Source organism: Lycium ferocissimum, chromosome 7 (assembly GCF_029784015.1).
Source record: "Lycium ferocissimum isolate CSIRO_LF1 chromosome 7, AGI_CSIRO_Lferr_CH_V1, whole genome shotgun sequence".
NCBI classification, from domain to species: domain Eukaryota; kingdom Viridiplantae; phylum Streptophyta; class Magnoliopsida; order Solanales; family Solanaceae; genus Lycium; species Lycium ferocissimum.
This window is the reverse complement of record NC_081348.1, coordinates 24,079,826-24,093,937: the sequence shown is the minus strand read 5'-3', so window position 1 is coordinate 24,093,937 and position 14,112 is coordinate 24,079,826. Positions and strand designations below refer to the sequence as shown.

The window sequence follows — 14,112 nt, the reverse complement described above, 5'->3', positions numbered from 1 at the left end:
CAATCTCTTTTTTTTTCAAATATTTTTCTCTCACGTCTTCAATTACACCGTAGTATTTTACTCCCATTATTCCTCACCATAATTAGCACAATTTCTTCTTCTTCTTCCTTATCAGTTACCCAATCTCTACAGGTAACTAATTTCGTTATGTTATTTGTTGTATTTCTCTTCAATTGTTCATAAATTCATCGTCTTTACCTTCACTTTTCATTTAATTTTTTTTATATATGTTTTCAGCCATTGTTAGAGTATCTTCAACAAGCTCTAACTCTCCATTTTAATGGCGGATATTGATACTCCAAGCAAAAATACACCAATGGCAACAAGAAAAGCAGTGGAGGATCTCCAGCCAATGGCTGGAGATCAGCCATAACAATTCGTTTGTTAAATCTCCATGGATAGGCCGAAATAAGAGGAAGAAGGCCGAAATAAAAGGAAAATCCTTTTTATGTTTGCTAATCATGTGGTGTTGTTTATCTTATGAGTGATGAAGAATAGTATTGATTATAGCAATATGATATTGTAGCATCATCTAGGAGCAAGAGAATAGGTTGTTATTGTAGAAACACCATTGATGAGAGTTGTGGAGCTTCATGACCAACCAAGTGTTTGATAAAATATTTTAGTATATTTCAGTGTATTTCTGTGTATCAACAAACAGTATATCTAATTTTTCAGTATATTTCAGTGTATTATTTCACTGTTTTTAAATGTATTTATCTTCTTTTTTTTTTTTTTTTTTTTTTTTTTTTTGTGTGAGCCTATTTTTTTACTCCACTTTGTTTTCGATCGGTGGCGGCAGGATTTATCTTGAGGGGTTCAAAAATATAAAGAAGTCATAAATGAAGAAGCTAAGGGGGTTCAAAAAAATACTATATATACATAAAAAATAATTTTCACCTTGTATATACAGTGCAATATTTCGCCGAAGGGGGTTCGGACGAACCCCCTGGGCTCTTACTAGGTCCGCCACTGTTTGTTTTCACGATTTTTGTATTTCGCTGTATTTTTGCATTTTGTATTTCTAATTTATGAAATAATTTCTGATATATTTCATTGTATTCCATTGCATATACGCATACTACAACTTTATAATTCTTAAACAATCAACCATATTTCATTGTATTCCGTACGTATATTTTTCTATATTTGAAAGTTTTCGGATCTTTAGTGGTTTTTGAATTCAAAAAAGTTTTGATTGTGATAAAAAGTTGAGAGAGATTCGTGAGCTGTTATGGAATGCGTGAATTATGGTTGATTTAATTTAACTTACCATTTAAAAAGAAAAAGAAGAATCTGTTCCAAAAATATAGCCTATTTTTACTCTGTTTATTTCACTGTATTTCAAAAAATCTGTTCCATAAATAGCTCCTAATTTCACTGGAGCGTGTTTACTGTTCACTATATTTCTCTATATTTCAAAAAAACAAAAATACAGGCGTTTTTAAAGAAAAGTAACTACGCTTGGAAATTTTGCATTTTATAGTTATACCTAGTTAGAAGCCAATAAAAGGTAGTTATTTATGTAAGTTTCACTAAATAAAATGCTTAATTTATCGTGATACCCATATTAATTGGTGCATATTTTTAATGAATTTGAAAGATGATTTGAAATGGGTAATTAATACTATTGGTAAAACAGAAAAAAAGAAATTGTATTCTCTTGATATGCTAAAAGTGACAAGTAAAAGTGAAAATTCATTTTTCAAATGCTGGACAAGTAAAAGTGAACGGAGGGAGTAGTAAATTGGACCAATGGAGTAAGTCAATTTGATGGTTAAAATTGATTCTAGTATTTTTTTTTTTAAGTTTGACTAAAAAATGATCCACGTCATTTATTTTTTTTGAAAATATCACTTGATGGTTGAGTAATTTTGTAGGTAAAATAACAATCGTTGAATGACTTTTATGTTATAAAATAATTTTCTTTTTTAGATAATTATCATTAGTTGAATACCGTCTCAAAAATTAACTCGTGACTTTTGTATTAAATTCACATGTTTCACTTTTGCTCTTTCCGACTTTCTTTTGATAAAAAATTAAGAGCCTGTTTGGATGGGCTTATGACTTATAAGCCAAAAGTCATAAGTTAGAATTCTAACTTATGACTTTTAGCTTATTTTTGTTATTTTGCCTTAAAAATAAGTGTTTAAAAGCACATTTTTGTTTTACTAAAATACTTCGGAGTTCGGAAGTACGGAAAAGCTATTTTGGCTTAAAAGCACTTAAAACAAGCCAATCCAAACAGGCTCTAACTCATGAGATTTGCATTCTTAACCACTTGGGAATCTTTGACTTTTTGGCCGAGTGGAAAAGGAGCCATTTGGCGGTTATTAATGGGAAATTGATTTTGTTTCGGGCTTGGTAAGTTAGACTATTTTGGGATAAAGAACCCTAAAATTTTTTTAATCAAAATTAAGACATCTGATCTGTATAATTAAGATTATTTATTTTTTCAATATTTGTACATAAACATTATCTTTATTTAAAATTAGTAAGTATAACTTTAAACAAAATGCTAATTAATCTAATACTATATCAATAAAATATTTTTAAAAAAAGTATATGAGGGTTGGTGATAATGATGACTAAAGTAGTGGTGGCCGGTGGATGCTGACTTGGATGATGGTTGTTGAAGCCATTAGTAGTTGGTGATGACGTCTGATAACCATAACAGATGATAATGATAACTAACAATGATTACGGTGTTGTTACTTATCATAGTGATTCGGTTGTTGTTGTGATATTAATGGTGGTAGTGATAGTAAATAGGGTTAGTAGTAATGGTGGTGGTTGACTATGGTAATCGATGGCTCTAGCAGTTGTGAATAGTGGTAGTTGATAATAGTAAGTAGCGACAATGATGGTGATTGTTAACGGCGAAAGTGGATGTAGTTTTGGTGAAATTTCATCTTTATTATAGGTCTTATTTATTCGAATCTATCCAAATACATTAAGTGATTGAAAAATAACTTTGGAAAAGTGCTCTTTTTTATTTGATCTTAACCATTATCCCAATAGCTAATCGAAAGTTAGCCATTATTTTAAAACTATTTCAATTTTAACCGGATCTTAATATAGAAATGAATTTGATAAAATATACACTCCTAACTAAAACACAAGAAAACTCCAAAACAAAGTTCGAAACTCTATACCAAATCACTGAACTGTTAGTTTCATCCTTCGAACCTTTGCTCAATCACAAAAGTCTACCTACTACGAACCAATCTCCATTATTGGTCAAAATATGTATATTTTCAGTTTCAATTTCTTAAGATTTCCAACAAACAATTATCAATAAAGCATGTAGCTGACGAATTATAGAAATCAGCCAACCCACTATCCTTGCACCTATTATAGTTTTTCTTCTCGACGTTTAAGAAAATAATATTTAGTTTCTTAGACATGAATAATTGACAGATATTTGACTTTCTTCCCAGATTTAGACTAGGAGACACCATCAATGACAAACTATTACTGTTTGCTTATCATTTAATTGAACATTGTCTTCGATATAATGTCGAAGTAACTCAAAAAGGAAGAAAAAAAGAGTCTTACGAGGCTAACTTTTATGATTCTCAAGTGTATCCTTTTCCACGTATCGTATCATATCTATCTACATATATTAAAAGCACGAATAATTTTCGCTAAATGTTGAACGATGAAAATATCCTCTAAATTATATTTTCATATTTTAAAGCTTTATGAAAATAGTAATACTACAGATATACTCCATTAAGTTTCTTTTTCCATGTGTTGCACTTTATTTATAAATTCAAGATTATGCAATGCATATGTGGAGTGAAAATTTTAGATATTACTTTTAGCTATATTTGATTGGTAGCATAGTTTTCATAGTGATATGTTAGATAATTAACGACGACTTCGGACCACTCAGGCAACAATGGTGGTAATTTATTTTGTTCTAGACTGTTATGTATATTATTTAATTTTATTATATTTGTTTCTTTATATGTATCTTTGTGGCTTACTAATTTTGTTTAGGTAAAATTTATTTGGCATTTACAATTGTGGGTGTGGTTCCTTCTCCTTTTGTTAATATAGAATTAAGTTAATCTAATATTTCATGTTTTCAATATATACATATGAGTATCAAAAATATTTGAAAAACCGAAGTACAATTAATGGTGTCAGGTGCTTGATCCAATTTTTAAGCAAGATTAAAAATTTCATTTACTTGTGTGCAACAATCTGACATTGGAGCCCTACTATATCCGGATTCGCATAGCATAGGGGCCCATTAAGGGAAAGCGATCCCTACCAAGAATTTTTCATACCCAGGGTTCGAACACGAGACCTCTGATTAAGGGAGGAGCGGCCGAATTCGCTACACCACCTCCCTTGGTGGTATCTTCTTCTTTATTTTATTTTTTTACTTGAAATGCTTAAGTTGCGTCCTAATGTTATCCTTTAAAACTAAAATTGTGTATTTACCATAGTTTAGAACCCTTCTCTGATATTAAGTTATTGACTCGTGCGTCTTCAAGCCTTTTTTTTGTTTTTTTTTGTTTTTTTTTCCTTTAAAGAAATTATCCTATTGTTTAAGTGTTTGTTATTGCAAAGGACTATACGTTCGACACGGTATTTTGTTGAATGAAGGGCAAGCTTTGTGCTTGAACTCATCTTTCTCCCAATCGTAATTAACAGTAGTTGTGATAAGTTTTTGACAAGATATCAAGATAAAATTGAAGAACAAGGAAAGATAAAAACTATTCTAGCTAATACTAATTGATATTTTTCATTGATGATGATAATAAGGAGAGGATTACAGGTGCTATAGAGAGCTAGACAAGCTCTGAAATTCGTACTAGATAAGGGACAGCAGGGCCTGCCAATGACAATATTAACAGTGGACCGAATCTGCTTCACTAGGGAAATCTAAGGGACCTAATTGACATAAATAAACCTTGAGCTTAAAACTTGCTAGGGACTTAACTGACACACACTTATTTTAACTACTTCAACCCTTTGATATTAACGACTACGTACAACCAATAAAACTAAAAGTACTATATCTTCAGCGCGCAACATTCCTTCATCCTTAAAAATCTTTCTTGTCCTCAAGGAAGAATTCTGGGAACCTGTTCTTCATGGCATGAAAATCTTCCCGTGTGAGCTGATCAAGAAGCAAATGATTCCACTAGGTCAACACTTGAGGTATGGCCCTATTTCCCTTTTTAATCATCCTTTTATCCATGATAGCTTTTGGGCTTGGACAGTAGGGGTTGGTTAGGTCAAGAATGGGTGGGTGATTGATGTTTTCTGGTATTTTGTGGCAAGGTTTGAGTAAGGAAACATGGAAGGTGGAGTGAATGGTAACTTGAGATGGAAGTGCTAATTTGTAAGGAAACATGGAAGGTGGAGTGAATGGTAACTTGAGATGGAAGTGCTAATTTGTAAGCCATAGGACCAGTTTTCTTCAAAATCTGATATGGTCCCTAGTATTTAGCTGCTAGTTTTGAGAAAGGTGAATTTGAGAGGGTATGTTACCTGTAAGTTTGGATTTTTAAATACACCCAATCCCCAACTGAGAATTGTCTATCTGATCTGTGATTGTTTGCATAAGCAGTCAGTCTTTGTTGAGCTCTATGTAAGTGAAACTTGATCAGCTGTAGCTTCAACTCTCTCATTTCTAAACTCATGTCCACCTGTTCATTCACAACAACAACACAGACATAAGGTAAATGGATTTTGGGGGGTTGACCATAGAGGGCTTCATAGGGAGTAGTCTCAATGGCTAAATGATGTGTTGTGTTATACCACCATTCTGCTAATGATAGATAGCGAAACCAATCAGTGGGAGCATCAAAGCAATAGCACCTTATGAAAGTTTCAAGGCATCTGTTTAAAACCTCAGTCTATCCATCAGACTAGGGGTGGTATGCTGTTGAGGTGCTTAGAGTCACTCCATGAGCTGAAAATAGTTCCTGCCACACTTTGCTTAAGAAAACTAGATCCCTATCACTCATAATGTTATCTGGTATCCCATATAACTTGTAAATATGATCCAAAAATAAATGAGCAATGTCAATAGCAGCATAGGGGTGAGGAACACCAATGAAATGTGCATATTTAGTGAGCCTGTCTACCACCACCCAAATGACTGATTTACTTTGGATTGAGGCAAACCTTCAACAAAATCCATACTGATACTAGACCATGCAGAACTTGGAATTTTTAATGGTTGTAACAATCCAGGATATGGAGAAGGGTCATACTTGCATTTCTGACAAATGTCACATTGTTTAACATACTGTGTGACTTCATCCTTCAACCCCTTCCAAAAGAACAAAGAAGAAATTCTCTGATAAGTCCTATTTACTCCTGAGTGACACCCTATAGGCTGATCACGCCAAGTTGGCATGATTTCCTCCTTGAGTTGAGAATTGTTACCAACAACCAACTTGCCATTTTTCCTCAATTGATTGTTAATATAGGTGTATCCCTTGTAGCCCCCTTCATGCTATGAGTTCGATCTTGTCCTTAATTTGTCACATACATTAGACAATGAAGATTGTGGTAAAGACACAAGCATTGTACATCATAGTGATTTAGTGCACTTTCTCAGCTAAACATGCTAAAAAAATTGTGAAATTTTAAACATGAAAAAGATCCCCTAAAACTGCACTAATTAGAGATAAGTTCAAAACAATTATAAAGAAACATATTTAAACATTTGAATGTATGGTTGGATTGACATTTAGTTATCGGATACTGTGTCAATAGACCTAAACCTGTTATGGGTTCTATTTAACAAACGTGATGTTGCTTCACATATTTGTGGTGTTATGAATAAAGGTGTCATCTTTGAAAAAATTGTTGTCGACTCTAATAAAGAAATTAAGATTACAGGAACACTACAATAGCCTAACCGGATACAGTAATACTTATTGAAGTATCATTTTGTTCAATTGAATTGTTAATTGAATAAGTATCATTTTGTTCAATTGAATTGTTAATTTTTCGCAACTTATACAGAACAAGGTTTTTTCAAAGCAATGTTTTGCAAATAATTGATTTGGAATACACGTGCACAGAAACTAGTTCATAAAATAGTAAAATGTCGGCATTTATTTCCGAACTACTGCTTTTATTTTGAACAATTTACATTTTCAACTTTTGCTACTTAAAATGTTGTGCCCAGTACTAATGGGATATTCAATTTGGAAAGAGATAAACTACATGTTAAATCTGATCTAAGGAGAAGTACGTTAAAAAAATAACAACCAACATCCACATCTAATATCGTCGAACATTTTACTGAAGGAATAAGGACTGCAATGCATGGATGTAAAATTAAACATAGCTCTACATTCTTGAGAGTTCAATGCATCATGTTCATCAAATGATATGAAATCTGCATTTATGTTGAACAAATTAAACCCTTACATCTAACAGCGCATATACAATTGTTCAGGCACAAGAGGTTCAGCCAGACAACTCGACAACTGAAGACAATTTCTGAAAGGAAAAAAACATTTGAACGTGCAATCAAACCATAGTGGGTTTGAGCGCGTTTCAACTAAGACTTGATTGCCGCCATCAGACCTTATTCCTACCAGGATCTATAAAATATGTCATGGTATCCAGCTTTGACCACCTTTAGGTAGCCTATCATTGTCTCTCGAGTTGAAGATCGTTTAGATGCTTTATTCCCTAAAGTTAGTGTTCATGCTACAAGCTGAGAAGCTAAACGATAAGGCCCACCTGGTTAGAGTAGTGAACTTTATAATCTCACTCGAAGTTGTGAATTCGCTTTGCTGATACCAAAGTATTAGAGAGAAGCATTGCTATAGTCATGGGCCCAACTCCTCCAGGAACAGGAGTGATAGCTGAAGCAACCTTGCTAGCCTCCTCATAACAAACATCTCCAACTAGTCGATAGCCTCGAGGATTTGTAGTATCCTGTTGGACAGCATACAAATCAGCACTCACAAAAATTACTGGATAATCACGAGGATGACAATTAGAAGAAAACAGTGTATAGCTTTAATACCTCCACAGGATTAATCCCGACATCAATAATTACTGCCCCAGGCTTGATCCAGCTACCTCTAACCATGTTTGGTTGCCCTACAGCTGATATTATGATATCAGCTTGTCTTGTGATCTCCTCTGGGTTCTTGGTTCTGGAATGAACAATGCTGACGGTGGCATCTTCCCTCTAGGGTAAAAATAGGAAGAAACATCGGAAAGGGCAATAATAGTACAGAGATATTATAAGAAACTAAGAGCTCAATAGAGAAGATCATTGTTTATTAGACTATTACCTGCAGCAGCAGGGCAGCAGGCATTCCGACTATATTGCTCCTGCCAACGACAACCGCTCTTTTCCCCTTGATTTCAACATTGTACCGATGCAGCAGCTCAATGCATCCTTTGGGTGTACAGGGGACAAATAACGGCTCTCTACCTCGCATCGCAAGCCGTCCAATATTTAGTGGGTGGAATCCATCCACATCCTTCTCAATGCAAACAGCATTTAGGATTTTCTGCTCATTCATATGCTGATCCCGTAGTTGATGAAGACATAGAATTCAAATTAGAAGAAAAGGTCTAGAAAAATAACAACTCTATCAGAAGTGAAATAGCTTGAGTTTTATGCCATTGATCTATTAACTCATTCGTACCAACAAGCACTAGTTGAGCAGAGTATTTTATCTTATCATACAGGAACATGATAAACATCTAAATCAAACACACACTGCCACAGCAAAAGAACAGGTTTATTAACTTACACACCTGTCAAAGAGTTACTATAATTCTACTGAACCATATAAACTAAAACAAGATGCTGCATGTCATGAGCACCCCAAAAAATCTATTGCTGAGTTATATTTATAATAATACTTAGAAACTGATAAGAAAACAAATATACTACTCCCTCTGTCCCAAAAAGATTGTTTTAGTTTGACTTAGCACAAAGTTTAAGAAATAAAGGAAGACTTTTGAAATGTGTGGTCCAAAACAAGCCTTAGATATTCGTGTGGTTGTAAATCATCTCGTAAAGTTAAATTATTTCTAACTATAGAAAGGTGTCAATCTTTTTGGGACAGACTAAAAAGGAAAGGAAGGCAATCTTTTTGGGACGGAGGGAGTACTTATCAAAAAATAAAAACACAAATATACTAACAAGTCAAAGTTAGATCAGGTTTCAAATGAACAACTGTTACTGTTACTTCCAATTACTGTTACTAAAAAGGGTAAATTCTGAGGGGGACTAGTATTATGAAGCACTAGATTAACAATCTGATTGGCAACCACAAATGATGTCACGGTGTACTATCTGACAAACTGAATTGACCTAGAGCTTGCAATTTCTTTTCTCTAAAGATCCAATAGTTTACAATTTAGACATGATTCTAGGACCATAGCTCATCCATAATCCACTTTGGATAAAACTAATTCAGATCAAGTCACGTTAAACATTCTTAACTGTAAGAAAATTCAGCAATAAAAGACAATGAGGTTTAGTAGCATACCGAAGGTAATGGTAGCTGAACCAGAATTCCATGAACCATAGGATCATCATTGAAGCCTGAAATAGACTTGAGAACTTCTTCTTCCGTAGAGTTCTCAGGCAAACACACTTCATAGGATTTGATTCCAACAGCTTCACAAGCTTTTTTCTTGTTGCGGACATAAGTTGCAGAATCCTTCCTTTCCCCAACAAGAATAACTGCCAGGCCAGGAACAACACCAATCGAATCTTTCATCCTAGATATTTCAGCAGTTATTTCGTCTCTGATATCTTTTGCAACTTTTTTCCCATCAATCACTTTTACCGATGTCTCACCAGTCATCGCAGCTGCACAGTAATGAGAATAATTCAAAAGTATTTAAAAAGGTAGGTCAAACAAAACCAACAATGCCACGAAACCAGAAAGTTAGGAAACATGCAAGGAAAATCCAGAGTAAAACGATGATGATAAAAGGAACAAGGTCCAACCACAAGCCAAAGCACCAACACTTTGAATGCATGAAATTCTCAACTAACTTACCAAGGAATACTGAAGCTTATTAAAAACATCACTCTTCAAATACACAATTAGTAAAATTGTATATTTGTATTTCAAAAGGAAGTCTTGTAAATTGAGAAACAATGTTCACAAGACATATCTTTCTGACCAATTAAACGGCTTACCGGGATGATTTATTTATTAAAGGCATGATCTTTATATATCTACACCATCAAATAATCCCATTTTAGATCTCTGAATCCTTGTTTGGTCATCTTCTAGCTTAACCTTTTTAAAATCACACCTAAAACAGCTTGCCAAGATTCTAATTTTATAAGAAAACATAGATGTTATGTATAGACAATTCATCAATATCTAGTAGTTCATTCACAAAAAAATACTTAACAAAAGCATTTCAGGGTAATAATTCAGGACCTTTGCCTGATTTTTTTCTAAGCAAAGGCGTCTTTTGCTGCTCATTCAGAGACAAACAAAGATATACAAAGCAACTTAAAAGCTCAGAACTCAAGTACTCCCATACTATTTGGAGAGTCAAAACTATTTTGCAAAATTTTACTTGGAGTAACTCTTGACTCCCTATTTCAATTTGCTTGTCTTACTTTCCTTTATAGTCCATTCAAAAAGAATGACTCTTTCCTTCTTTTTCCTTCTTTGGCAACTCTTTAATTCCAACTCTCCCCGTGGCATGTTTAAAACCACAAGATTCAAAAGTCTTCTTATACTTTCTTAATCTCTGTGCCAAGCCAAAACCAAACGGGAGGGAGTTTTTAGTTTCATAACATGTAAATTTTGTTTCAACAGAAAATCTTCCAGGAAATTAAATGAATTGACCAATGCGATAATTTTAAGAGAAGTTACCAGTAATTACAGAGGAAGAGGAAAACGCTGAAGGAGTAGCACGAGCAATGATGGTTCTTGGAAAAGAAGGGTTATGAAAGGGACCCACAGAGGAACAACGGAACTGAATTTGGTGGGGCCCAACAAGCCGAGCTGCTGGCAGAGAGCAGTTCATCTTCATCATAGTTGTTATCGGAGAAGATGACGCCATTTTCCGACCAACAACAAGATGATAAAATTCAGGTCGAGGTATCAGTCTCAGCCCTATGCTTGCTTACACCTTTTCTTTCTTTTTTGTGTGTTTGGGGTTTTAGATTCTTTTTTGTAGGGTTTTGGAGAGAAAAAACAGAGTGAGTTTTTAGATTTCTTTTGGAAACACAGAATAAATAAATAATCCAAGTGGAGGCAGAGGGAAAGAAAATTGAATGGCGCCGTACTGAGTAAAAGGCTAAATAAATTGAAGGACTAATACTACTTTTGGTCCTTTAGCTATAGGCAAATTTTAATTTAGTCCTTGTCATTTTTGATTAACGACAATTAATCTATATCTATATATATATATATAATATAAAGTGCCTGTACAAGTCTACGACAAGTGATGTGGCGGCTATATAGCTTGTTATATATATCTTTTTTCTCAATTTTTTGAACTTTTCTCTTCATTCTCTATTTTACTAAATAAAATAAAATATTAAAGTTCATCCCTCACATATAATAAAGACTTACTCACCATTTAATAATATTATATGTCATTACTTCCCTTATAATTATTGTAATTACATTATATTAAATCTATATATGTATATGTTTTTAAAAACAAATCTATATATATATATATAAAGGAGGGAAGGAAAAAACTGATGTAGCATCTCTGAATTCAGAAAAGGTATTTATTTTTTCTCAAGTTTTTGCCATGTTCTTCCTCTTTCTACTCATTCAATTTAATTAAACTTAATTTTAAAAATGAGAAAGAACATAATTAAACAAACAGACGTTTTCCTTTTATTGGTAACGTTCAGTAGCAGAAAGCCTAAAATTCTTTTTGAAATACCAAACGTCACTATACAAAATAAACGTTTCCTGGTATTAATAGTATAATAATGAATATATAATTAACCACTGTAATAATTAATAATAATAAAAAGAAATAAGAAGCCACGTTTGACAACTGTATAGTGGACGTGATGTATATATACTGAGTCTTGGGTATTTGTGCTTGTGTATTCAAAATTTAAATATGTATACATTGAATATTCTTATATTTTGTTATAATGTTGGATTTTTCTGGTTTGATTTTTTTACTTCCTGAACTTCTTGAACTGTATCAGTTTTTGCTTTTTTAGTTTCCGCAAACAAAATTTGTTTGAATTTGATGTCTCCCCCTTACAGGTTGATATTTCAATGTGTTTGACGAGGAGGAGCAATATGGGAGCACGTTGAGAGAATTTCAACAACTCTATTTCTATACATAACTTCTTTTCTTTTGCTATTTTTTTTTTTTGTTTTATTTTATATGTTTTAAATTTTAATTTGTTCAATCTGTTAATTATTAGTGTTTCTCTTTTAAAATGATTGGCTAGATTAGTTTTACATGATTTTAGTCATTTTACAGTAATTAGATTTTGACAAAAAATAAAATCAGGAGAATTCATCATCAGTTATTTCGCATATACACATCTATTTGTTTTCTTCTTCCTTGTGATCAACTTTTGCATTTGATTTATTATCTTCCTTTTTATATTTTTTAATTTTCTTAATTAGATGATAATTTTTTTTATAAACTTGCTCATTAATTTTATGTGTATCCCGACAATATTGAAAAGATCATGTCAAGATTAAAAAGCTCAGCCTATGATACATATATTAATCAGTCATGTATTTAACCAGATAACAGAAATTGATTGAAAAATGTTGATGAATTTTTGCCGGAGAATGACTATACTCTTAAGAAAATGTAAGTGGTGCATCAGGATAAAAAAGAAGATATATGTTTTCTCTTCTCTTAATTCTCGAAAAAGTGAGAACGATAATATATTATAAATATCCCCCGCTTGCAAATTGAGGTGAAATTAAGTATGTAAATATTCTAAAAAAGGTGCGCCAAGTTTAGATTGCCAGTTAGGTAGTATAATCATTATCGTTCTTAATTGAGAATGATTTTAGAAAACCTCCTTATTGATGAGATTCTTGAAAATGAGTATAATATACGTTGTTAAATGTTTTATATTTTACTGGAAAGAAAGAATAAATAGATGCTTTGGAATAGATCGATCATTATTGAGTAGGAAATTATATCTAGGGGGAAAAAAGACTGGGGAATATAGAGAAAACAAAACAGATCAAGAGTAATATTTAGTATAATGAAGACAAAATAGATCAAGGGTAATACCTCTCCATTCATTCATTTGAGTTTCTTGAGGAATGCTCATGACAATTCCAAATGTTCTAAAGGTTATATTTATAACTCAAATAAATATTTTTAACCCTACACACATATACCATTAAAAGTTAAACATCTGATGTATTTTTTTTTTTATCTAATTAGTAATATTTTTTCATCTGATGCCAATTTCCTTCCACTATTTAGGTTTTATGTGATTTAATTTATATCTCAAAGTTTAAGCTTTTACATGAATTTATTTAGTTTTCTATTCTTTTAAATATTTAAGAATATATGATTAATCAAATTAATCCTTCTACGACCGCGCGAAGCGCGGGCAGATTTCCTAATTTTTAATTACACAAAATATGCTCTTTTAATCTCTTTGCTTATGAATATTCATTACTTATCAGAACAATTAATTGTTCTACTATTTAATTACTTATGTACTATGTTAAACTTGCATTGTTACTCTATAATGAGGGCATTATATTTCTAAATATAATCCAAATATATATTTATTTTTTATGTAAATGAATCAAGAGTACACATTTTAGTTATTTAAAATTTAAATGTGCTGAGTCATATATCACAAGAATCAAAATCTTAATTTACTAATAAACGAGAGACAAAAGGTGTTACTCTCTAAAATGAACAAACATACTAGTTCACCCGTGGATTTTTCTTTTACATTTGTTTATTACATTGGGGATTAAGGATGAGGAGACAATAAGAATGGAATTTAAAGTGAAACACTATCACCATGTCACTATATTATAAACCTTGTTGACGCATTTCTGTTTCTGTTAGGTTGAAAGTCTAGATTAAAAACCTTGCAGCGTAAAAATAATTGATATACAATGGTCTAAATATCAGAATTTTAATACAGAATGA

At 32.5% G+C, this 14,112-nt stretch overlaps 1 protein-coding gene across 1 annotated transcript; it reads right to left on the bottom strand.

Annotated features, from left to right (window-relative positions):
- Positions 1–7,312: 7,312 nt before the first annotated feature.
- LOC132063937 (bifunctional protein FolD 4, chloroplastic) lies at positions 7,313–11,211 on the bottom strand. Its single transcript, XM_059456716.1, has 5 exons — positions 10,860–11,211; positions 9,504–9,829; positions 8,292–8,528; positions 8,018–8,185; positions 7,313–7,926 (listed from the first exon to the last, which is right to left on the bottom strand). The coding sequence occupies exons 1-5, from the start codon at positions 11,047–11,049 to the stop codon at positions 7,756–7,758; spliced, it is 1,092 nt and encodes a 363-aa protein (XP_059312699.1). The 5' UTR covers positions 11,050–11,211; the 3' UTR covers positions 7,313–7,755.
- Positions 11,212–14,112: the final 2,901 nt, after the last annotated feature.

Excerpts from the sequence above, each read along its gene's own strand:
- LOC132063937 (XM_059456716.1), bottom strand. The coding sequence starts at position 11,049 with ATGGCGTCATCTTCTCCGATAACAACTATGATGAAGATGAACTGCTCT. Across the intron at positions 8,529-9,503 it reads TTCAGCTACCATTACCTTCG|CATATGAATGAGCAGAAAAT; the intron begins GTATGCTACTAA and ends CTACGGGATCAG. Across the intron at positions 8,186-8,291 it reads CTGCTGCCCTGCTGCTGCAG|AGGGAAGATGCCACCGTCAG; the intron begins GTAATAGTCTAA and ends TTTTTACCCTAG.